The sequence below is a fragment of the Nerophis ophidion genome, linkage group LG26, assembly GCF_033978795.1.
Source record: "Nerophis ophidion isolate RoL-2023_Sa linkage group LG26, RoL_Noph_v1.0, whole genome shotgun sequence".
Taxonomy (NCBI): domain Eukaryota; kingdom Metazoa; phylum Chordata; class Actinopteri; order Syngnathiformes; family Syngnathidae; genus Nerophis; species Nerophis ophidion.
The window spans coordinates 32832154-32857532 of record NC_084636.1 but is presented as its reverse complement, the minus strand read 5'-3'; the positions used below and the strand labels follow the sequence as shown (position 1 = coordinate 32857532).

Genomic DNA, 25379 nt, shown 5'->3' with positions numbered 1-25379 from the left:
TTTGTATACCCAAGCATAGCACCCACCTGTTCCCAATTAGCCTGCACACCTGTAGAATGTTCCAAATAAGTGTTTGATGAGCATTCCTCAACTTTATCAGTATTTATTGCCACCTTTCCCAACTTCTTTGTCACGTGTTGCTGGCATCAAATTCTAAAGTTAATGATTATTTGCAACAACAAAAAATGTTTATCAGTTTGAACATCAAATATGTTGTCTTTATAGCATATTCAACTGAATATGGGTTGAAAATGATTCGCAAATCATTGTATTCCGTTTATATTTACATCTAACACAATTTCCCAACTCATGGTAACGGGGTTTATATATATATATATATATGTATATATGTATATATGTATATATATATATATATATATATATATGTATGTATATATATGTATGTATATATATGTATGTATATATATATATATGTATATGTATATATGGATATATATATATATGTATATATATATATATATATATGTATATATATATATATATGTATATATATATATATATGTATATATATATATATATGTATATATATATATATATATATATATGTATATATATATATATATATGTATATATATATATATATGTATATATATATATATATATGTATATATATATATATATATGTATATATATATATGTATATATATATATATATATGTATATATATATATGTATATATATATATGTATATATATATGTATATATATATATATGTATATATATATGTATATACATATATATATATGTATATATATATATATGTATATATATATATATATATGTATATACATATATATATATGTATATATATATATATGTATATATATATATATATATGTATATACATATATATATATGTATATATATATATATGTATATATATATATATGTATATATATATATATATATATGTGTGTGTGTGTATATATGTACACATATGTAGCAGGTATAAATAAATGATAAATGGGTTGTACTTGTATAGCGCTTTTCTACCTTCAACGTACTCAGAGCGCTTTGACACTACTTCCACATTTACCCATTCACACACTGATGGAGGGAGCTGCCATGCAAGGCACCAACCAGCACCCATCAGGAGCAAGGGTGAAGTGTCTTGCTCAGGACACAACGGACGTGACGAGGTTGGTACGAGGTGGGATTTGAACCAGGGACCCTCGAGTTACGCACAGCCACTCTCCCACTGCGCCACGCCGTCCCTTAAAGGAGATCATCAGGAAATCTCCTGATGATTGAGGGAACCCCTCATGAAACAGTTCTGTAGAGATGAAGTAGTCTTGTGATTTTTACCACACCGACATATTGCGCTCTACCACGGTATCGAGCACTATTCTCTGGATAATCCAATCAAGACATATATATATATATATATATATATATATATATATATATATATATATATATGTGTGTGTGTGTGTGTATATATGTAAATGTATATTACATATATATGTATATATATATACATACATATGTCTTGATTGGATTATCCAGAGAATAGTGCTAACTACTAATACTTATATATACATACATATGTATGTATGTATATATAAATATATATTTATATATAAATATTTTTTTACTTTTTTTTTTAATTTACCTGTTCACCATATATGGTAAATAGGTACTTTTTTTTTTTTTTAAACGTACTTTGATTTAATTCCCGCAGCGCATAAAGAGTTCAGTCACCCATGAGGGAATATTTAACTGGCAAAGAAACGCGATTGGCGGCCACACTTCCGCCCCCCTTCAAAGAGACTTCCTTTGACATTTCAAACTAAGGTTGATTCCCTTGACGTATGCAAACGCATAACCACTTATAGTACAAAGTGTACTTATAGGATGTTATAGTAATTTATCAATAAGGTTTGAGACGGTCACTGTTGCCAAGAAACACAAATTAAACCGAGCAAATCGAGCGCTCACCCTTTATTTTGAAGAGCTGTTTTGAAGCTAGTTATCCGGTCGTCTGTCGTTAGCATATTTACAAGTCATGATATAAAGTAGTTGACGCACTCATGTCTTCAATAACAAAGACAATGTCCAGTATGTGTTTTTTCTTATTTTTAGCATTAAAAATGTGTTGCCGACGTTCACTTTGCTGTGCGTTGTAACTATTTATACAGTTCTTCCAGATTGAGTATTTTTTTAAATGGTTCCCTTAAAAATGGCGTCTTGTTGCCGCTTCCAGAGTTCCGCATGGCCGTCATTCAGCTGCAGGTGGGCAGCGTCAAGGCGGACAACCTGAGCCGGGCCAGGAGGCTTATCGACGAGGCGGCGCAGCAAGGCAGCAAAGTCGTGGTTCTACCGGTGAGAAAAAAACAAACAAACCCATGACCAGGAGTACCCGAACCCCAGGAAGCCAATTAGAGCGTGACGTCATTGTTTCCGGCCCAGGAATGCTTCAACTCACCTTATGGAACAAATTTCTTTGCCGCCTACGCCGAGAACATCCCTGGAGAGTCCACCCAGCTGCTGGCTCAGGCTGCTAAGCACAACAACATCTACCTGGTGGGAGGTGATCAGCTCAAAACTCACTTCATCACCTTTAATAGCACTGCTTATTTCTACTAATACTTCTTATTTCTACTAATACTTCTTATTTCTACTAAATACTACAAACCCCGTTTCCATCGAGTTGGGAAATTGTGTTAGATGTAAATATAAACGGAATACAATGATTTGCAAATCATGTTCAACCCGTAGAGTGAATGCACTTCAAAGACAACATATTTGATGTTCAAATTGATCAACTTTTTTTTTTTTGCAATTAATCGTTAACCGCCTCAGGACAGGGAAGCGGTGCACTGTCAACACCGTGTATGGTGCGGATGGTGTTCTGCTGACCTCAACTGCGGATGTTGTGGATAGGTGGAAGGAATACTTCGAAGACCTCCTCAATCCCGACTTAGGCAGTAAGGCAGTAAGTCGGACACGTTTCCAGTGAGGGTTGGACTCCGCCAAGGCTGTCCTTTGTCACCGATTCTGTTCATAACTTTTATGGACAGAATTTCTAGGCGCAGCCAAGGCGTTGAGGGGTTCCGGTTTGGTGACCACGGGATTAGGTCTCTGCTTTTTGCAGATGATGTAGTCCTGATGGCTTCATCCGGCCGGGATCTTCAGCTCTCACTGGATCGGTTCGCAGCCGAGTGTGAAGCGACCAGAATGAGAATCAGCACCTCCAAGTCCGAGTCCATGGTTCTCGCCCAGAAAAGGGTGGAGTGCCATCTCCGGGTTGGGAAGGAGACCCTGCCCCAAGTGGAGGAGTTCAAATACCTAGGAGTCTTGTTCACGAGTGGGGAAGAGTGGATCGTGAGATCGACAGGCGGATCGGTGCGGCGTCTTCAGTAATGCGGACGTTGTACCGATCCGTTGTGGTGAAGAAGGAGCTGAGCCGGAAGGCAAAGCTGTCAATTTACCGGTCGATCTACGTTCCCATCCTCACCTATGGTCATGAGATTTGGGTCATGACCGAAACGATAAGATCACGGGTACAAGCGGCCGAAATGAGTTTCCTCTGCCGGGTGGCGGGGCTCTCCCTTAGAGATAGGGTGAGAAGCTCTGCCATCCGGGAGGAACTCAAAGTAAAGCCGCTGCTCCTCCACATCGAGAGGAGCCAGATGAAGTGGTTTGGGCATCTGGTCAGGATGCCACCCGAACGCCTCCCTAGGGATGTGTTTAGGGCACATCCAGCTGGTAGGAGGCCACGGGGAAGACCCAGGACACGTTGGGAAGACTATGTCTCCCGGCTGGCCTGGGAACGCCTCGGGATCCCCCGGGAAGAGCTAGACGAAGTGGCTGGAGATAGGGAAGTCTGGGCTTCCCTGCTTAGGCTGCTGCCCCCGCGACCCGACCTCGGATAAGCGGAAGATGATGGATGGATGGATGGACCTCCTCAATCCCACCAACACGTCTTCCTATGAGGAAGCAGTGCCTGGGGAATCTGTGGTGGACTCTCCTATTTCTGGGGCTGAGGTCGCTGAGGTAGTTAAAAAGCTCTGGATGCTGTGGGGCTGTCTTGTGGTTGACAAGACTCTGCAGCATCGCGTGGACATCGGGGGCGGTACCTCTGGATTGGCAGACCGGGGTGGTGGTTCCTCTCTTTAAGAAGGGGGACCGGAGGGTGTGTTCCAACTATCGTGGGATCACACTCCTCAGCCTTCTCGGTAAGGTTTATTCAGGTGTACAGGAGAGGAGGCTACGCCAGATAGTCAAAAACCGACATCAATCTCTAAAGAATATCACCACATGGGCTTAGGAACACTTCAGAAAACCTCTGTCACTAAGTACAGTTTGTCCCATAAGTGCAAGTTAAAGCTCTACTATGCAAAGTGAAAGCCATTTATCAACAACATCCAGAAATGCCGCCGGCTTCTCTGGGTCCGAGATCATCTAAGATGGACTGATGCAAAGTGGAAAAGTGTTCTGTGGTCTGACAAGTCCACATTTCAAATTATATTTGGAAATTTTGGACGTGGTGTCCTCCGAAACAAAGAGGAAAATAACCATCCGGATTGTTATAGGCGCAAAGTTCAGAAGCCAGCATCTTTGATGGTATGGGGGTGCATTAGTGCCCAAGGCATGGGTAACTTACACATCTGTGAAGGCACCATTAATGCTGAAAGATACATACAGGTTTTGGAACAACATATGCTGCCATCTAAGTGCCGTCTTTTTCATGGACGCCCCTGCTTATTTCAGCAAGACAATGCCAAGCCACATTCAGCACGTGTTAAAACAGCGTGGCTTCGTAAAAAAAGAGTGCGGGTACTTTCCTGGCCCGCCTGCAGTCCAGACCTGTCTCCCATGGAAAATGTGTGGCGCATTATGAAGCGTAAAATACAACAGCGGAGACCCCGGACTGTTGAATGACTGAAGCTCTACATAAAACAAGAATGGGAAAGATTTCCACTTTCAAAGCTTCAACAATTAGTTTCCTCAGTTTTCAAACGTTTATTGAGCGTTGTTAAAAGAAAAGGTGATGTAACACAGTGGTGAACATGCCCTTTCCCAACTACTTTGTCACGTGTTGCAGCAATGAAATTGTAAGTTATTATTTGCAAAAAAAAAAAAAGTTTATGAGTTTATACATCAAATATCTCGTCTTTGTAGTGCATTTTATTGAAAAGGGGTTGAAACAGATTTGCAAATCATTGTATTCTGTTTATATTGACATCTAATACAATTTCCCAACTCATATGAAAACAGGGTTTGTAATACTTCTTATTTCTACTATCTACTAATACTTCATTTTTCTACGAACTACTAATACTACTTTCTTATTTCTACTAATACTTCTTATTTCTACTAATACTTCTTATTTCTACTAACTACTAATACTTCTTTCTTATTTCTACTAATACTTGTTTTTTCTACTAACTGCTATACTTTGTATTGCTCTTAATTACTAATAGTTATTATTTCTACTAACTATAATACTTCTTATTGCTACCAACTATAATACTTCCTATTTCTACTGACTACTAATACTTATTTCTACTAAATATCATACTTCTTATTTCCACTAACTATTAATAATTATTATTTCTACTAACTATTACACTGCTTATTCCTACCAACTATAATATTTTTTATTTCTACTAACTATCATACTTTTTATTTCCACTAAATATTAATAATTATTATTTCTACCAACTATAATACTTCCTATTTCTACTAACTACTAATACTTATTTCTACTAAGTATCATACTTCTTATTTCCACTAACTATTAATAGTAATTTTTTTTCTACTGTTATACTTCTTATTTTTACTAACTATTAATAATTATTATTTCTATTAACTATAATACTTCTTATTTCTACTAACTACTAATGCTTATTTTGACTAACTATCATAGTTTTTATTTCCACTAACTATTAATACTTATTATTTATACCAACCTGCGATGAGGTGGCGACTGGTCCAGGGTGTACCCCGCCTTCCGCCCGACTGTAGCTGAGATAGGCGCCAGCGCCCCCCGCGACCCCGAAAGGGAATAAGCGGTAGAAAATGTATGGATGGATCTATACCAACCATAATACTTCCCATTTCTACTAACTACTAATACTTATTATTTATACCAGCTATAATACTTCCTATTTCTACTAACTACTAATACTTATTTCTACTAAGTATCATACTTCTTATTTTCACTAACTATTAATAATTATTATTTCTATTAACTATTATACTTATTTCGACTAGCTATTAATAATTAATTCTACTAACTACTAATACTTATTTATGCTAACTACGAATACTTTTTATTTTCTACTACCTATAATACTTCTTAGTTGTACTAATGACTAAGTACTTATTATTTCTACTAACTATAGTACATATTATTTACAGCCCTTTGAGACACTTGTGATTTAGGGCTAACATTATATTTTAACACCATGCCAGGTTAGCAACACTAGCATAGCTATATGAGCTACATGCTAACATTATATTTTAACACCCTGCTAGGTTAGCAACACTAGCATAGCTATATGAGCTACGTGCTAACATTATATTTTAACACCATGCCAGGTTAGCAACACTAGTATAGCTATGTGAGCTACATGCTAACATTATATTTTAACACTTTGCTAGGTTAGCAACACTAGCATAGCTATATGAGCTACATGCTAACGTGACATGACATGTATAGCGATGACATGTTTGTATCAACACGTGCTAAAAGGTGCAAAGGAATGAGTACTTCCTGCTTGCAGGCTCCATCCCAGAGGAGGATGCAGGCAAGTTGTACAACAGCTGTGTGGTGTTTGGACCTGATGGACACATCCTGCTCAAGCACAGGAAGGTACACACAAAACATATTTGTCACACAAAACATATTTGTCACACAAAGTCCTCTTCAATAATCTTTACGTCCGCCAAGATCCATCTCTTTGACATCGACATCCCAGGCAAGATCTGCTTCCAGGAGTCTGAAACTCTCTGTCCTGGCAACACCTTGTCCACCTTTGACACACGTGTGTGACCTCCCCTCTTTTTTGTGTATGTGTCGTCTTAATATTTGTGTATGTGTCGTCTTAATATTTGTGTACGTGTCGTGTTAATGTTTATGTGTGTCGTGTTATTGTTTGTGTGTGTCGTGTTATTGTTTGTGTGTGTCGTTTATGTTTGTGTGTGTCGTGTTGATTTTTGTGTATGTGTTGTGTTAATGTTTGTGTGTGTCATGTTGATGTTTGTGTGTGTCGTGTTGATTTTTGTGTATGTGTCGTCTTAATATTTGTGTATGTGTCGTGTTAATGTTTGTGTGTGTCGTGTTAATGTTTGTGTGTGTCGTGTTAATGTTTGTGTGTGTCGTGTTAATGTTTGTGTGTGTCGTCTTATTGTTTGTGTGTGTCGTGTTATTGTTTGTGTGTGTCGTGTTAATGTTTCTGGTGTGTGTCGTGTTAATGTTTGTTTGTGTCGTGTTATTGTTTGTGTGTGTCGTGTTAATGTTTGTGTGTGTCGTGTTAATGTTTGTGTTATTGTTTGTGTGTGTCGTGTTAATGTTTGTGTGTGTCGTGTTAATGTTTGTGTGTGTCGTGTTAATGTTTGTGTGTGTCGTCTTATTGTTTGTGTGTGTCGTCTTATTGTTTGTGTGTGTCGTGTTATTGTTTGTGTGTGTCGTGTTATTGTTTGTGTGTGTCGTGTTAATGTTTCTGGTGTGTGTCGTGTTAATGTTTGTTTGTGTCGTGTTATTGTTTGTGTGTGTCGTGTTAATGTTTGTGTGTGTCGTGTTAATGTTTGTGTTAATGTTTGTGTATGTGTCGTGTTAATGTTTGTGTGTGTCGTGTTAATGTTTGTGTGTGTCGTGTTAATGTTTGTGTGTGTCGTGTTAATGTTTGTGTGTGTCGTCTTATTGTTTGTGTGTGTCGTGTTATTGTTTGTGTGTGTCGTGTTATTGTTTGTGTGTGTCGTGTTAATGTTTGTGTGTGTCGTGTTATTGTTTGTTTGTGTCGTGTTATTGTTTGTGTGTGTCGTGTTAATGTTTGTGTGTGTCGTGTTAATGTTTGTGTTATTGTTTGTGTGTGTCGTGTTAATGTTTGTGTGTGTCGTGTTAATGTTTGTGTGTGTCGTGTTAATGTTTCTGGTGTGTGTCGTGTTATTGTTTGTGTGTGTCGTGTTAATGTTTGTGTGTGTCGTGTTAATGTTTGTGTGTGTCGTGTTGATTTTTGTGTATGTGTCGTCTTAATATTTGTGTATGTGTCGTGTTAATGTTTGTGTGTGTCGTGTTAATGTTTGTGTGTGTCGTGTTAATGTTTGTGTGTGTCGTGTTAATGTTTGTGTGTGTCGTGTTATTGTTTGTGTGTGTCGTGTTATTGTTTGTGTGTGTCGTGTTAATGTTTGTGTGTGTCGTGTTAATGTTTGTGTGTGTCGTGTTAATGTTTGTGTGTGTCGTGTTAATGTTTGTGTGTGTCGTGTTATTGTTTGTGTGTGTCGTATTTATGTTTGTGTGTGTCGTATTTATGTTTGTGTGTGTCGTGTTATTGTTTGTGTGTGTCGTGTTATTGTTTGTGTGTGTCGTGTTAATGTTTGTTTGTGTCGTGTTAATGTTTGTGTGTGTCGTGTTAATGTTTGTGTGTGTCGTGTTGTTGTTTGTGTGTGTCATGTTTATGTTTGTGTGTGTCGTGTTAATGTTTGTGTGTGTCGTGTTGATTTTTGTGTATGTGTCGTGTTGATTTTTGTCTGTGTCGTGTTGATTTTTGTGTATGTGTCGTGTTGATTTTTGTGTATGTGTCGTGTTAATGTTTGTGTGTGTGTCGTGTTAATGTTTCTGGTGTCGTGTTAATGTTTGTGTGTGTCGTGTTAATGTTTGTGTGTGTCGTGTTGATTTTTGTGTATGTGTCTTGTTAATGTTTGTGTGTATCGTGTTAATGATTGTGTGTGTTGTGTGGATTTTTGTGTATGTGTCGTGTGGATTTTTGTGTATGTGTCATGTTAATGTTTGTGTATGTGTCGTGTTAATGTTTGTGTGTGTCGTGTTAATGTTTGTGTGTGTCGTGTTAATGTTTGTGTGTGTCGTGTTAATGTTTGTGTGTGTCGTGTTATTGTTTGTGTGTGTCGTGTTAATGTTTGTGTGTGTCGTGTTATTGTTTGTGTATGTGTCGTGTTAATGTTTGTGTGTGTCGTGTTGATTTTTGTGTATGTGTCTTGTTAATGTTTGTGTATGTGTCGTGTTAATGTTTGTGTGTGTCGTGTTGATGTTTGTGTGTGTCGTGTTGATTTTTGTGTATGTGTCATGTTGATTTTTGTGTATGTGTCGTGTTAATGTTTGTGTGTGTGTCGTGTTAATGTTTGTGTGTGTCGTGTTGATGTTTGTGTGTGTGTCGTGTTGATTTTTGTGTATGTGTCGTGTTAATGTTTGTGTATGTGTCGTGTTAATTTTTTTGTGTGTCATGTTAATTTACGTGTGTGTCATGTTAATGTTTGTGTGTGTCGTCTTAATGTTTGTGTTTGTTGTGTTGATATTTGTTTGTGTGTCGTGTTGATGTTTGTTTGTGTCGTGTTAATGTTTGTGTGTGTTGTGTTGATATTTGTGTATGTTGTGTTGATATTTTTGTATGTGTCGTGTTGATATTTGTGTATGTTGTGTTAATATTTGTGTGTGTTGATCTTTGTGTATGTGTTGTGTTGAAATTTGTGAATGTGTTGATATTTGTGTATGTGTTGTGTTGATATTTGTGTATGTGTTGTGTTGGTATTTGTGTGTGTAGTGTTGATATTTCTGTGTTTCGTCTCAATATTTATGAATGTGTCGTCTTGATATTTGTGTATGTGTTGTGTTGATATTTGTGTGTGTGTAGATTTGTGTGAACGTGTTATTTGTGTATGTGTTGTGTTGATATTTGTGTATGTGTCGTGTTGATATTTGTGTATGTGTCCTCTTAATATTTGTGTGTGTTGTGATACTTGTGTATGTGTTGATATTTGGGAATGTGTTGTGTTGATATTTGTGCGTGTTGTGTTGATCTTTGTGCATGTGTTGAGTTGATATTTCTGTGTTTTATCTCAATATTTATGAATGTGTCGTCTTGATATTTGTGTGTGTGTTGTATTGATATTAGTATAGGTGTTGATATTTGTGTATGTGTTGTGTTTATATTTGTGTGTGTTGTGTTGATATTTGTGTATGTGTCGTGTTGATATTCGTGTATGCGTTGATATTTGTGTATGTGTTGTGTTTATATTTGTGAATGTGTTGTGATATTTGTGTATGTGTTGATATTTGTGAATGTGTTGTTGATATTTATGTGTGTTGTGTTGATCTTTGTGTGTGTGTTGAGTTGATATTTCTGTGTTTTGTCTCAATATTTATGAATGTGTCGTCTTGATATTTGTGTAAGTGTTGTATTGATATTCGTGTAGGTGTTGATATTTGTGTATGTGTTGTGTTGATATTTGTGTGTGTTGTGTTGATATTTGTGTATGTGTCGTGTTATTTATGGATGTGTTGTCTTATTTTATTATGTGTTGTGTTGTTTTTTCTGTGTTTCGTCTCAATATTTATGAATGTGTCGTCTTGATATTTGTGTATGTGTTGTGTTGATATTTGTGTATGTGTTTATTTGTGTATGTGTTGTGTTGATATTTGTCTATGTTGTGTTATTTGTGTGTTGTGTTGAAATTTGTGTGTGTTGTGTTGATATTTCTGTGTGTCTTAATATTTGTGTGTGTTGTGACATTTGTGTATGTGTTGATATTTGTGAATGTGTTGTGTTGATATTTTTGTGTGTTGTGTTGATCTTTGTGTATGTGTTGAGTTGATATTTCTGTGTTTCGTCTCAATATTTATGAATGTCGTCTGGATATTTGTGTACGTGTTGTATTGATATTTGTGTATGTGTTGTGTTGATATTTGTGTGTGTGATGTGTTGATATTTGTGTCTTAATATTTCTGTGTCGTCTTGATATTTGTGTATGTGTTGTGTTAATGTTTTCATATGTGTTGTGTTGATATTTGTGTATGTGTTGTGTTAATGTTTTCATATGTGTTGTGTTGATATTTGTGTATGTGTTGATATTTGTGTAAGAGTTGTTGATATTTGTGTGTATGTCATGTTGATATTTGTGTATGTGTCGTGTTGATATTTGTATATGTGTCGTGTTATTTGTGTATGTGTCGTGTTATGTGTATGTGTCGTGTTAATATTTGTGTAAATGTTGTGTTAATATTTGTGTATTTGTCGTGTTAATATTTGTGTATGTGTCATATTTGTCATGTTAATATTTGTGTAAATGTTGTTAATATTTGTTTATGTGTCGTGTTAATATTTCTGTAGGTGTTATGTTATTTGTGTATAAGTATTTGTTTATGTGTCATATGTGTCGTGTTAATATTTGTATAAATGTTGTGTTCATATTTGTGTATGTGTTGTGTTAATATTTGTGTAAATATGTTAATATTTGTGTAAATGTGTTAATATTTGTGTATGTGTCGTGTTAATATTTGTGTAAATGTTGTGTTAATATTTGTGTATGTGTCGTGTTAATATTGGTGTAAATGTTGTGTTAATATTCGTGTATGTGTCGTGTTAATATTTGTGTAAATGTTGTGCTATTATTTGTGTATGTGTGATACAGTATGCGTTGTGTTATTAGTCTAAATGTGTTAATATTTGTGCATGTGTCGTATTAATATTTGTGTAAATGCTGTGTTATTTGTGTACGTCTCATATGTGTTGTGGTAATATTTTGTGTGATTGTTGTGTTAATATTTGTGTATGTGTCATATGTGTCGTGGTAATATTTGTGTCAATGCTGTGTTGATATTTATGTATGTGTCATATGTGTCGTGTTAATATTTGTGTAAATGTTGTGTTAATATTTATGTATGTGTCATGTGTGTCGTGTTAATATTTGTGTAAATGTTGTGTTAGTATTTGTGTATGTGTCGTCTTAATATTTGTGCAAGTGTTTTCCCAATATTTGTGTATGTGTTGTGTTAATGTTTTTGTATGTGTTCTGTTGATATTTGTGTATGTGTTGATATTCGTGTAAGTTATTAATATTTGTGTATATGTCATGTTGATATTTGTGTATGTGTCGTGTTAATATTTGTGTACGTGTCGTGTTAATATTTGCGTAAAAGTTGTGTTAATATTTGTGTATGTGTCATATGTGTCGTGTTAATATTAGTGTAAATGTTGTGTTAATATTCGTGTATGTGTCGTGTTAATATTTGTGTAAATGTTGTGTTAAAATATGTGTATGTGTCATGTGTGTTGTGTTAATATTTGTGTAAATTTGTTAATATTTGTGTATGTGTTGTGTTAATATTTGTGTAATTGTTGTGTTAATATTTGTGTATGTGTCATATGTGTCATGTTAATATTTGTGTAAATGCTGTGTTATTTGTGTTAATGTTGTGTTAGTATTTGTGTAAGTGTCGTCTTAATATGTGTGTAAGTGTTGTCTTAATATTTGTGTATGTGTTGTGTTAATGTTTTTGTATGTGTTCTGTTGATATTTGTGTAAGTTATTAATATTTGTGTATATGTCATGTTGATATTTGTGTATGTGTCGTGTTAATATTTGTGTATGTGTCATATGTGTCGTGTTAATATTAGTGTAAATGTTGTGTTAATATTTGTGTATGTGTCGTGTTAATATTTGTGTAAATGTGTTAATATTTGTGTATGTGTTGTGTTAATATTTGTGTAATTGTTGTGTTAATATTTGTGTATGTGTCATATGTGTCATGTTAATATTTGTGTAAATGCTGTGTTGATATTTGTGTTAATGTTGTGTTAGTATTTGTGTATGTGTCGTCTTAATACGTGTGTAAGTGTTGTCTCAATATTTGTGTACGTGTTGTGTTAATGTTTTTGTATGTGTTCTGTTGATATTTGTGTATGTGTTGATATTCGTGTAAGTTATTAATATTTGTGTATATGTCATGTTGATATTTGTGTATGTGTCGTGTTAATATTTGTGTACGTGTAGTGTTAATATTTGTGTAAAAGTTGTGTTAATATTTGTGTATGTGTCATATGTGTCGTGTTAATATTAGTGTAAATGTTGTGTTAATATTTGTGTATGTGTCGTGTTAATATTTGTGTAAATGTTGTGTTAAAATTTGTGTATGTGTCATATGTGTTGTGTTAATATTTGTGTAAATGTGTTAATATTTGTGTATGTGTTGTGTTAATATTTGTGCAATTGTTGTGTTAATATTTGTGCATGTGTCATATGTGTCATGTTAATATTTGTGTAAATGCTGTGTTGATATTTGTGTTAATGTTGTGTTAGTATTTGTGTATGTGTCGTCTTAATATGTGTGTAAGTGTTGTCTTAATATTTGTGTATGTGTTGTGTTAATGTTTTTGTGTGTGTTGTGTTGATATTTGTGTATGTGTTGATATTTGTGTAAGTTGTTAATATTTGTGTATATGTCATGTTGATATTTGTGTATGTGTCGTGTTAATATTTTTGTAAAAGTTGTGTTAATATTTGTGTATGTGTCATATGTGTCGTGTTAATATTAGTGTAAATGTTGTGTTAATATTCGTGTATGTGTCGTGTTAATATTTGTGTAAATGTTGTGTTAAAATTTGTGTATGTGTCTTATGTGTTGTGTTAATATTTGTGTAAATGTGTTAATATTTGTGTATGTGTTGTGTTATTTGTGTAATTGTTGTGTTAATATTTGTGTATGTGTCATATGTGTCATGTTAATATTTGTGTAAATGCTGTGTTGATATTTGTGTTAATGTTGTGTTAGTATTTGTGTATGTGTCGTCTTAATATGTGTGTAAGTGTTGTCTTAATATTTGTGTATGTGTTGTGTTAATGTTTTTGTATGTGTTGTGTTGATATTTGTGTATGTGTTGATATTCGTGTAAGTTATTAATATTTGTGTATATGTCATGTTGATATTTGTGTATGTGTCGTGTTAGTATTTGTGTATGTGTCGTGCTAATATTTGTGTAAAAGTTGTTAATATTTGTGTATGTGTCATATGTGTCGTGTTAATATTAGTGTAAATGTGTTAATATTTGTGTATGTGTCGTGTTAATATTTGTGTAAATGTTGTGTTAAAATTTGTGTATGTGTCATATGTGTTGTGTTAATATTTGTGTAAATGTGTTAATATTTGTGTATGTGTTGTGTTAATATTTTTGTAATTGTTGTGTTAATATTTGTGTATGTGTCATAGGTGTCCTGTTAATATTTGTGTAAATGCTGTGTTATTTGTGTTAATGTTGTGTTAGTATTTGTGTAAGTGTCGTCTTAATATGTGTGTAAGTGTTGTCTTAATATTTGTGTATGTGTTGATATTTGTGTAAGTTATTAATATTTGTGTATATGTCATGTTGATATTTGTGTATGTGTCGTGTTAATATTTGTGTAAAAGTTGTGTTAATATTTGTGTATGTGTCATATGTGTCGTGTTAATATTAGTGTAAATGTTGTGTTAATATTCGTGTATGTGTCGTGTTAATATTTGTGTAAATGTTGTGTTAAAAATTGTGTATGCGTCATATGTGTTGTGTTAATATTTGTGTAAATGTGTTAATATTTGTGTATGTGTCGTGTTAATATTTGTGTAATTGTTGTGTTAATATTTGTGTATGTGTCGTGTTAATATTTGTGTAAAAGTTGTGTTAATATTTGTGTGTCATATGTGTCGTGTTAATATTAGTGTAAATGTTGTGTTAATATTCGTGTATGTGTCGTGTTAATATTTGTGTAAATGTTGTGTTAAAATTTGTGTATGTGTCATATGTGTTGTGTTAATATTTGTGTAAATGTGTTAATATTTGTGTATGTGTCGTGTTAATATTTGTGTAATTGTTGTGTTAATATTCGTGTATGTGTCGTGTCAATATTTGTGTAAATGTTGTGTTAAAATTTGTGTATGTGTCATATGTGTTGTGTTAATATTTGTGTAAATGTGTTAATATTTGTGTATGTGTTGTGTTAATATTTGTGTAATTGTTGTGTTAATATGTGTGTATGTGTCATAGGTGTCATGTTAATATTTGTGTAAATGTTGTGTTGATATTTGTGTTAATGTCGTGTTTGTATTTGTGTATGTGTCGTCTTAATATGTGTGTAAGTGTTGTCTTAATATTTGTGTATGTGTTGTGTTAATGTTTTTGTATGTGTTGTGTTGATATTTGTGTATGTGTTGATATTTGTGTAAGTTGTTAATATTTGTGTATATGTCATGTTGTTATGTGTGTATGTGTCGTGTTGATATTTGTGTAAATGTTGTGTTAATATTTGTGTATGCGTCGTGTTATTTGTGTGTGTCATATGTGTCGTGTTAATATTTGTGTGTGTGTCGTGTTGATATTTGTTTAAATGCTGTGTTATTTGTGTTAATGTTGTGTTAGTATTTGTGTATGTGTCGTCTTAATATGTGTGTAAGTGTTGTCTTAATATTTGTGTATGCGTTGTGTTAATGTTTTTGTATGTGTTGTGTTGATATTTGTGTATGTGTTGATATTTGTGTAAGTTGTTAATATTTGAGTATATGTCATGTTGTTATTTGTGTATGTGTCGTGTTAATATTTGTGTATGTGTCGTGTTAATATTTGTGTATGTGTCGTGTTAATATTTGTGTATGTGTCATATGTGTCGTGTTAATATTAGTATAAATGTTGTGTTAATATTCGTGTATGTGTCGTGTTAATATGTGTGTAAGTGTTGTCTTAATATTTGTGTATGCGTTGTGTTAATGTTTTTGTATGTGTTGTGTTGATATTTGTGTATGTGTTGATATTTGTGTAAGTTGTTAATATTTGAGTATATGTCATGTTGTTATTTGTGTATGTGTCGTGTTGATATTTGTAAATGTGTGGTGTTAACCTTTGTGTATGTGTCGTGTTAATATTTGTGTAGTGTAGGCGTCGTGTTATTTGTGTGTGTGTCATGTGTGTCGTGTTAATATTTGTGTGTGTGTCGTGTTAATATTTGTGTAAATGTTGTGTTACTATTGTGTGTGTGTTGTTTTAATATTTGCATGTGTGTGTATCACCAGCCTTCTGCAAAGTGGGAGTGGGCATATGTTACGACATGAGGTTTGCTGAGCTGGCACAACTCTACAGCAGGAAGGGTGAGTCTTTTCCCCTCTCTTCTTTTGGTCACCTGTTGCTAGGCAGAATTCGTCACCTGTTGCTAGGCAGACTTTGTCACCTGTTGCAGATACAGCTTTAAGAAATCAATGCAAAGAATTTATCACTGATGGGTATACATGAACTATGGATATCTCAGAGCGTTCCATCGGTCACAACTGGTTTGTCTTGGAAGACGTTTCGCCGCTTGAAGTGGGCGGAGCCAGGTGGTTAAAACTGTTCCACGCCATCAGCCATTCTTCACTTCCGATGATGCGCTGTCTTTCCTAACTTAAATGAAAGTTAAAAGTGGCTGTTTGATCGTTGCTACATGTCGATACCAACGCCAGTGGCGCCATGTGGGCGGAGCTTTTGTGCCGTTACACTCTTTAGGTTATTTTAAAATACATTTTCTGACGTGTGACGTCATCCCACTGTCAAGCAGAAAGAATGTTGGGTGTTTGGATAAACAGTGCCCCCTGCTGGGTGTGTGTGAGAAGTGTCATGGTTTTGTCCTCAGGGTGTCAGCTGCTGGTCTACCCAGGGGCCTTCAACATGACCACAGGCCCCGCCCACTGGGAGCTCCTGCAGAGGGCCAGGTGAGGTTCGAGATACATAGATATTTTAATATTATAATTTTTTAGGAATTTCACCAGACTGCAGAGTTTTGAGCCGTGGTTGTCTCTGCAGGGCGCTGGACAACCAGGTGTACGTGGCCACCGCGTCACCTGCCAGAGACCCGAGCTCCTCCTACGTGGCCTGGGGTCACAGCAGTGTGGTAAACCCCTGGTATGATGCAGCACACCTGAATTATGATGACTTCATTGCTAACCTCTACCTTTCTCTTGTCTAAAGCAGCACTGTTCAATGGCCTCATTTATCACAGAAACGTTAGCAACACTTGCAGAGCTATGTAAGCTACATGCTAACAATACATTTTAACATCATGCTAGGTTAACAAAACTACCATAGCTATGGGAGCTACATGCTAACATTACATTTTGACATCGTGCTAGGTTAACAACATTATCATAGCTATGTGAGTTACATGCTAACATTACATTTGAACACCATGCTAGATTATGATTACTATCATAGCTATGTGAGATACATGCTAACATTATATTTTAACATCATGCTAGGTTAGAAACACTAGCATATCTATGTGAGCTACATGCTAACATATTTTAACATGCTAGTTCAACAACACTACCATATCTATGTAACATTGTATTTTAACATCATGCTAGGTTAACAACACTATCATATCAATGGGAGCTACATGCTAACATTACATTTTAACATCATGCTAGGTTAACAAAACTATATATATATATATATATATATATATATATATATGTGCTACATGCTAACATTACATTTTAACATCATGCTAGGTTAACAACACTATCATATCTGTGTAACATATTTTAACATCATCCTAGGTTAACAGCACTGTCATATCTATGGGAGCTACATGCTAACATTATGTTTAAACATCATGCTAGGTTAGGAACACTATCATGTCTATGGGAGCTACTTGCTAACATTATATTTTAACATCATGCAAAGTTAGGAACATTATCATATCTATGTGAGCTACATGCTAACATTATATTTTAACATCATGCTAGGTTAGGAACACTAACATATAAATGAGAGCTACATGCTAACATCACATTTTAACATCATGCTAGGTTAACAAAACTATATATATATATATGTATGTATATGTATATATATATATATATATATATATATATATATATATATATATATAGGTGCTACATGCTAACATTACATTTTAACATCATGCTAGGTTAATACTATCATATCTGTGTAACATTATATTTGAACATCATCCTAGGTTAACAGCACTATCATATCTATGGGAGCTACATGCTAACATTATGTTTAAACATCATGCTAGGTTAGGAACACTAGCATATCTATGTTAGCTACATGCTAACATATTTTAACATGCAAGTTTAACAACACTACCATATCTATGTAACATTATATTTTAACATCATGCTAGGTTAACAACACTATCATATCAATGGGAGCTACATGCTAACATTACATTTTAACATCATGCTAGGTTAACAAAACTATATATATATATATATATATATATATATATATATATGTGCTACATGCTAACATTACATTTTAACATCATGCTAGGTTAACAACACTATCATATCTGTGTAACATTATATTTTAACATCATCCTAGGTTAACAGCACTATCATATCTATGGGAGCTACATGCTAACATTATGTTTAAACATCATGCTAGGTTAGGAACACTATCATGTCTATGGGAGCTACATGCTAACATGTTTAAACATCATGCTAGGTTAGGAACACTATCATGTCTATGGGAGCTACTTGCTAACATTATATTTTAACATCATGCTAAGTTAGGAACACTATCATATCTATGTGAGCTACATGCTAACATTATATTTTAACATCATGCTAGGTTAGGAACACTAGCATATCTATGTGAGCTACATGCTAACATATTTTAACATGCTAGTTTAACAACACTACCATATCTATGTAACATTATATTTTAACATCATGCTAGGTTAACAACACTATCATATAAATGGGAGCTACATGCTAACATTACATTTTAACATCATGCTAGATTAACAACACTATCATATCTGTGTAACATTATATTTTAACATCATCCTAGGTTAACAGCACTATCATATCTATGGGAGCTACATGCTAACATTATGTTTAAACATCATGCTAGGTTAGGAACACTATCATGTCTATGGGAGCTACTTGCTAACATTATATTTTAACAGCATGCTAAGTTAGGAACACTATCATATCTATGTGAGCTACATGCTAACATATTTTAACATCATGCTAGGTTAACAACACTATCATATCTATGGGAACTACATGCTTAAATTATATTTTAACATCATGCTAGATTATGATTATTATAATAGCTATGTGAGATACATGCTAACATTATATTTTAACATCATGCTAGGTTAGGAACACTAGCATATCTATGTGAGCTACATGCTAACATATTTTAACATGCAAGTTTAACAACACTACCATATCTATGTAACATTATATTTTAACATCATGCTAGGTTAACAACACTATCATATCAATGGGAGCTACATGCTAACATTACATTTTAACATCATGCTAGGTTAACAAAACTCTATACATATATATATATATATGTGCATATATATATATATGTGCTACATGCTAACATTACATTTTAACATCATGCTAGGTTAACAACACTATCTTATCTGTGTAACATTATATTTTAACATCATCCTAGGTTAACAGCACTATCATATCTATGGGAGCTACATGCTAACATTATGTTTAAACATCATGCTAGGTTAGGAACACTATCATGTCTATGGGAGCTACTTGCTAACATTATATTTTAACATCATGCTAAGTTAGGAACACTAGCATATCAATGTGAGCTACATGCTAACATATTTTAACATGCTAGTTTAACAACACTACCATATCTATGTAACATTATATTTTAACATCATGCTAGGTTAACAACACTATCATATCAATGGGAGCTACATGCTAACATTATATTTTAACATCATGCTAGGTTAACAAAACTATATATATATGTGTGCTACATGCTAACATTACATTTTAACATCATGCTAGGTTAACAACACTATCATATCTGTGTAACATATTTTAACATCATCCTAGGTTAACAGCACTATCATATCCATGGGAGCTACATGCTAACATCTTTAAACATCATGCTAGGTTAGGAACACTATCATGTCTATGGGAGCTACTTGCTAACATTATATTTTAACATCATGCTAAGTTAGGAACACTATCATATCTATGTGAGCTACATGCTAACATATTTTAACATCATGCTAGGTTAACAACACTATCATATCTATGGGAACTACATGCTTAAATTATATTTTAACATCATGCTAGATTATGATTACTATCATAGCTATGTGAGATACATGCTAACATTACATTTTAACATCATGCTAGGTTAGGAACACTAGCATATCTATGTGAGCTACATGTTAACATATTTTAACATGCGAGTTTAACAACACTACCATATCTATGTAACATTATATTTTAACATCATGCTAGGTTAAAAACACTATCATATCAATGGGAACTACATGCTTAAATTATATTTTAACATCATGCTAGATTATGATTACTATCATAGCTATGTGAGATACATGCTAACATTATATTTTAACATCATGCTAGGTTAGGAACACTAGCATATCTATGTGAGCTACATGCTAACATATTTTAACATGCTAGTTTAACAACAGTACCATATCTATGTAACATTATATTTTAACATCATGCTAGGTTAACAACACTATCATATCAATGGGAGCTACATGCTAACATTATATTTTAACATCATGCTAGGTTAACAAAACTATATATATATATATATATATGTGCTACATGCTAACATTACATTTTAACATCATGCTAGGTTAACAAAACTATATATATATGTGTGCTACATGCTAACATTACATTTTAACATCATGCTAGGTTAACAACACTATCATATCTGTGTAACATATTTTAACATCATCCTAGGTTAACAGCACTATCATATCCATGGGAGCTACATGCTAACATCTTTAAACATCATGCTAGGTTAGGAACACTATCATGTCTATGGGAGCTACTTGCTAACATTATATTTTAACATCATGCTAAGTTAGGAACACTATCATATCTATGTGAGCTACATGCTAACATATTTTAACATCATGCTAGGTTAACAACACTATCATATCTATGGGAACTACATGCTTAAATTATATTTTAACATCATGCTAGATTATGATTACTATCATAGCTATGTGAGATACATGCTAACATTACATTTTAACATCATGCTAGGTTAGGAACACTAGCATATCTATGTGAGCTACATGTTAACATATTTTAACATGCGAGTTTAACAACACTACCATATCTATGTAACATTATATTTTAACATCATGCTAGGTTAAAAACACTATCATATCAATGGGAACTACATGCTTAAATTATATTTTAACATCATGCTAGATTATGATTACTATCATAGCTATGTGAGATACATGCTAACATTATATTTTAACATCATGCTAGGTTAGGAACACTAGCATATCTATGTGAGCTACATGCTAACATATTTTAACATGCTAGTTTAACAACAGTACCATATCTATGTAACATTATATTTTAACATCATGCTAGGTTAACAACACTATCATATCAATGGGAGCTACATGCTAACATTATATTTTAACATCATGCTAGGTTAACAAAACTATATATATATATATATATATGTGCTACATGCTAACATTACATTTTAACATCATGCTAGGTTAACAACACTATCATATCTGTGTAACATTATATTTTAACATCATCCTAGGTTAACAGCACTGTCATATCTATGGGAGCTACATACTAACATTATGTTTAAACATCATGCTAGGTTAGGAACACTATCATGTCTATGGGAGCTACTTGCTAACATTATATTTTAACATCATGCTAAGTTAGGAACACTATCATATCTATGTGAGCTACATGCTGACATTATATTTTAACATCATGCTAGGTTAGGAACACTATCATATCTATGTGAGCTACATGCTAACATTATATTTTAACATCATGCTAGGTTAGGAACACTAACATATAAATGTGAGCTACATGCTAACATTATATTTTAACATCATGCTAGGTTAGGAACACTAACATATAAATGTGAGCTACATGCTAACATTGTATTTTAACATCATGTTAGGTTAAAAACACTATCATATCTATGGGAGCTACATGCTAACATTATATTTTAACATCATGCTAGGTTAGGAACACTATCATATCTATGGGAGATACATATTAACATTATATTTTAACATCATTCTAGGTTAACAAACCTATCATATATATATATATATATATATATATATATATATATATATATATATATATATATAGGAGCTACATGCTAACATTATATTTTAACATCATGCTAGGTTAACAACACTATCATATCTATGTGAGGCTACATGCTAACATTAAATTTTATCATTCTGCTAGCATAGCTCTGTGAGCTATACACTAACATTACTTTTTAACATGATGATAATAATTTATACCAGTAATTGACAGATGTCAGAGCTCCATTTTTTATAATATTGTAATGACTTGACCACATTGATACTGTACAGTACATAATATAGTATACTGTAATATATAGTACATTGTACAGTACATAATACAGCACATTGTAATATACTGTACAGTACATAATGTAGTACATGGTAATACATAGTACATTGTAATATAATGTGCATGATATAGTATATTGTAATACATAGTGAATTTTATTATATAGTACATAATATAGTACATTGTAGTACATAGTGCATTTTAATATATAGTACAGCGTATAGTACATTGTAATACATAGTGCATTTTAATATATAGTACATAGTATAGTACATTGTAATACGTAGTGCATTTTAATATATAGTACATGATATAGAACATTGTAATATGTAGTACATACTATATTAGCTAATGAAGTATATATTACATAATATAGTACCTTGTACAGTACATAATATAGTACATGTATAGTAGTTAATATAGTACATTGTAATATGTAATACATATAGGAAATATAGTAAATTTTAATACATAGTACATTGTACAGTATGTAATAGTACATTGTACAACAGGTAATACAGTACATGGTACAATACAAATATAGTAGTTAATATTAGATTAGATAGTACTTTATTTATTCCGTCAGGAGAGTTCCTTCAGGAAAATTAAAATATAGTACAGTACATAGTATAGTACATTGTAATACATAATACATTGTACAGTACATATAGTATATTGTAATACATAGTACATTCTAATATGTAGTACATAGTATAGTAGCTAATATAGTACATATTGTAGTACATTGTACAGTACAAAATATAGTCCATTTTACAGTACATAACACAGTGTATCGTAATATATATATATATATAATACATAATATATTACACTGTACAGTAGCTAATATAGTAGATTGTACAAAACATAATATAGCACATTGTACAGTCGCTAATATAGTACATTGTACAGTCGATAATATAGTACATTGTAATATATAATACATTGTTCAGTAGATAATATAGTACATTGTACAGTACATAATAGAGTACATTGTAATACATAGTACATTTTACAGTAGATATAGTACATTGTACAGTAGATAAAATAGTACATTGTACAGTCTAATATAGTACATTGTAATATAGTACATTGTACAGTAGCTAATATAGTACATTGTAATATATAGTACATTGCACAGTAGATATAGTACATTGTACAGTAGATAAAATAGTACATTGTACAGTAGATAAAATAGTACATTTTACAGTACATAATATAGTACATTGTACAGTCGATAATATAGTACATTGTAATATATAATACATTGTTCAGTAGATACTATAGTACATTGTACAGTCGATAATAGAGTACATTGTAATATATGGTACATTTTACAGTAGATAAAATAGTACATTGTACAGTCTAATATAGTACATTGTAATATAGTACATTGTACAGTAGCTAATATAGTACATTGTACAGTCGATAATAGAGTACATTGTAATATATAGTACATTGCACAGTAGATATGGTACATTGTACAGTACATTATATATTACATTATACAGTAGGTAAAATAGTACATTTTACAGTACATAACATAGTACATTGTACAGTCGATAATATAGTACATTGCAATATATAGTACATTGTACAGGAGTTAATATATTACATTGTATAGTACATAATATAGTACATTGTACAGTACATATTATAGTACATCGTACATATTATAGTACATCGTACATTACATAATATAGTACATTGTACAGTACATAATAGAGTACATTGTAATATATAGTACATATTATGTTACATTGTACAGTAAATAATATAGTACATTGTACAGTACATGATATAGTACATTGTAATACATAGTACATTGTAATATATAGTACATAATATAGTACATTTGACAGTAAATTATATAGTACATTATACAGTACATGATATAGTACACTGTACAGTAGATAATATAGTACATTGTAATACATAGTAGATAATATAGTACATAGTAGAGTATGTTGTGTAGTTGTCAGCGTGTTTCAAGTCAATGCCGACCCTCCAAATGAGTCCAGATAAAGAGCAGAATATTATCTACAGTGTGACGCTGACCTCACGTCTGCCTACAGGGGGGAAGTCATGGTCCAGGCTGGATCGGAAGAGGCCGTCATCTACGCAGACATCGGTGAGATTCAACCTGGGCGTGTAGAAGAAGTCAAAAAGTAAGTCAATGACGCCCCTGCTGATTTCAGACCTGCAGTACTTGGCTGAGGTGCGACAGCAGATCCCAATCACAGCACAACGCCGCCATGACGTCTACACTGTGACGTCTGTGCCATGACGTCTACACTGTGACGTCTGTGCCATGACGTCTACACTGTGACGTCTGTGCCATGACGTCTAAAATGTGACGTCTGTGCCATGACGTCTACACTGTGACGTCCGTGCCGTGACGTCTACACTGTGACGTCCGTGCCGTGACGTCTACACTGTGACGTCTGTGCCATGACGTCTACACTGTGACGTCTGTGCCGTGACGTCTAAAATGTGACGTCTTTGCCATGACGTCTACACTGTGACGTCTGTGCCGTGACGTCTAAAATGTGACGTCCGTGCCATGACGTCTACACTGTGACGCCTACTCTACTACAGGAAAGTGCACACCTCGCCTTTTTTCCTCCTTGATTGACTGCTCTGGCGTGATTATGACCTGATATTTTATCCATACCATGGTGTACATTTCAATAATCCATCAGCTGCAAGAAGACAATAAACTTTGTAGCTCTTTTTTATGTGGACATCTTATTTATTTCTTGACACTTAAGTCCATTCATGTTCAAAAAAATAACATCTTGCTTGCTCATTCTGCCTTTATTCCTGCACCACGGGTACTGTTTTGTAACGCCGTGTTTGACACACAGCAGTCTATAACAGGCGGAACAGGAGGAGGCGGGGCTACAGGTTCCAATCATGAGGAAGATCGTGGTTGGTCAAAGGTTCGTCTCCTCCGAATGCACAGATATCACCTCCGTTTCCTCCGTCTCGTGACGTCTCCTGCAGTAAT

At 33.6% G+C, this 25379-nt stretch overlaps 2 protein-coding genes across 4 annotated transcripts in view; one reads left to right on the top strand and one right to left on the bottom strand.

The window, feature by feature from the left end:
* The first annotated feature begins 1927 nt into the window (after positions 1-1927).
* LOC133543406 (omega-amidase NIT2-like) lies at positions 1928-25107 on the top strand. Of its 2 annotated transcripts, none has more exons than XM_061887957.1 (10): positions 1928-2079; positions 2225-2343; positions 2431-2551; positions 6753-6841; positions 6920-7013; positions 16019-16093; positions 16612-16690; positions 16782-16880; positions 24445-24500; positions 24568-25107. In XM_061887957.1, the coding sequence occupies exons 1-10, from the start codon at positions 2052-2054 to the stop codon at positions 24654-24656; spliced, it is 849 nt and encodes a 282-aa protein (XP_061743941.1). In that variant the 5' UTR covers positions 1928-2051; the 3' UTR covers positions 24657-25107. The 2 variants fall into 2 exon arrangements, with proteins under 2 accessions (XP_061743941.1, XP_061743942.1); XM_061887958.1 differs by having other exon boundaries at positions 2034-2136.
* LOC133543404 (uncharacterized) overlaps positions 25099-25379 on the bottom strand; it is a 428419-nt gene continuing 428138 nt past the window's right edge. For both annotated transcript variants that reach the window (XM_061887956.1, XM_061887955.1), the window contains one exon: positions 25099-25379. In XM_061887956.1, coding sequence (XP_061743940.1) covers positions 25306-25379 — 74 coding nt within the window. In that variant the 3' untranslated portion in view covers positions 25099-25305.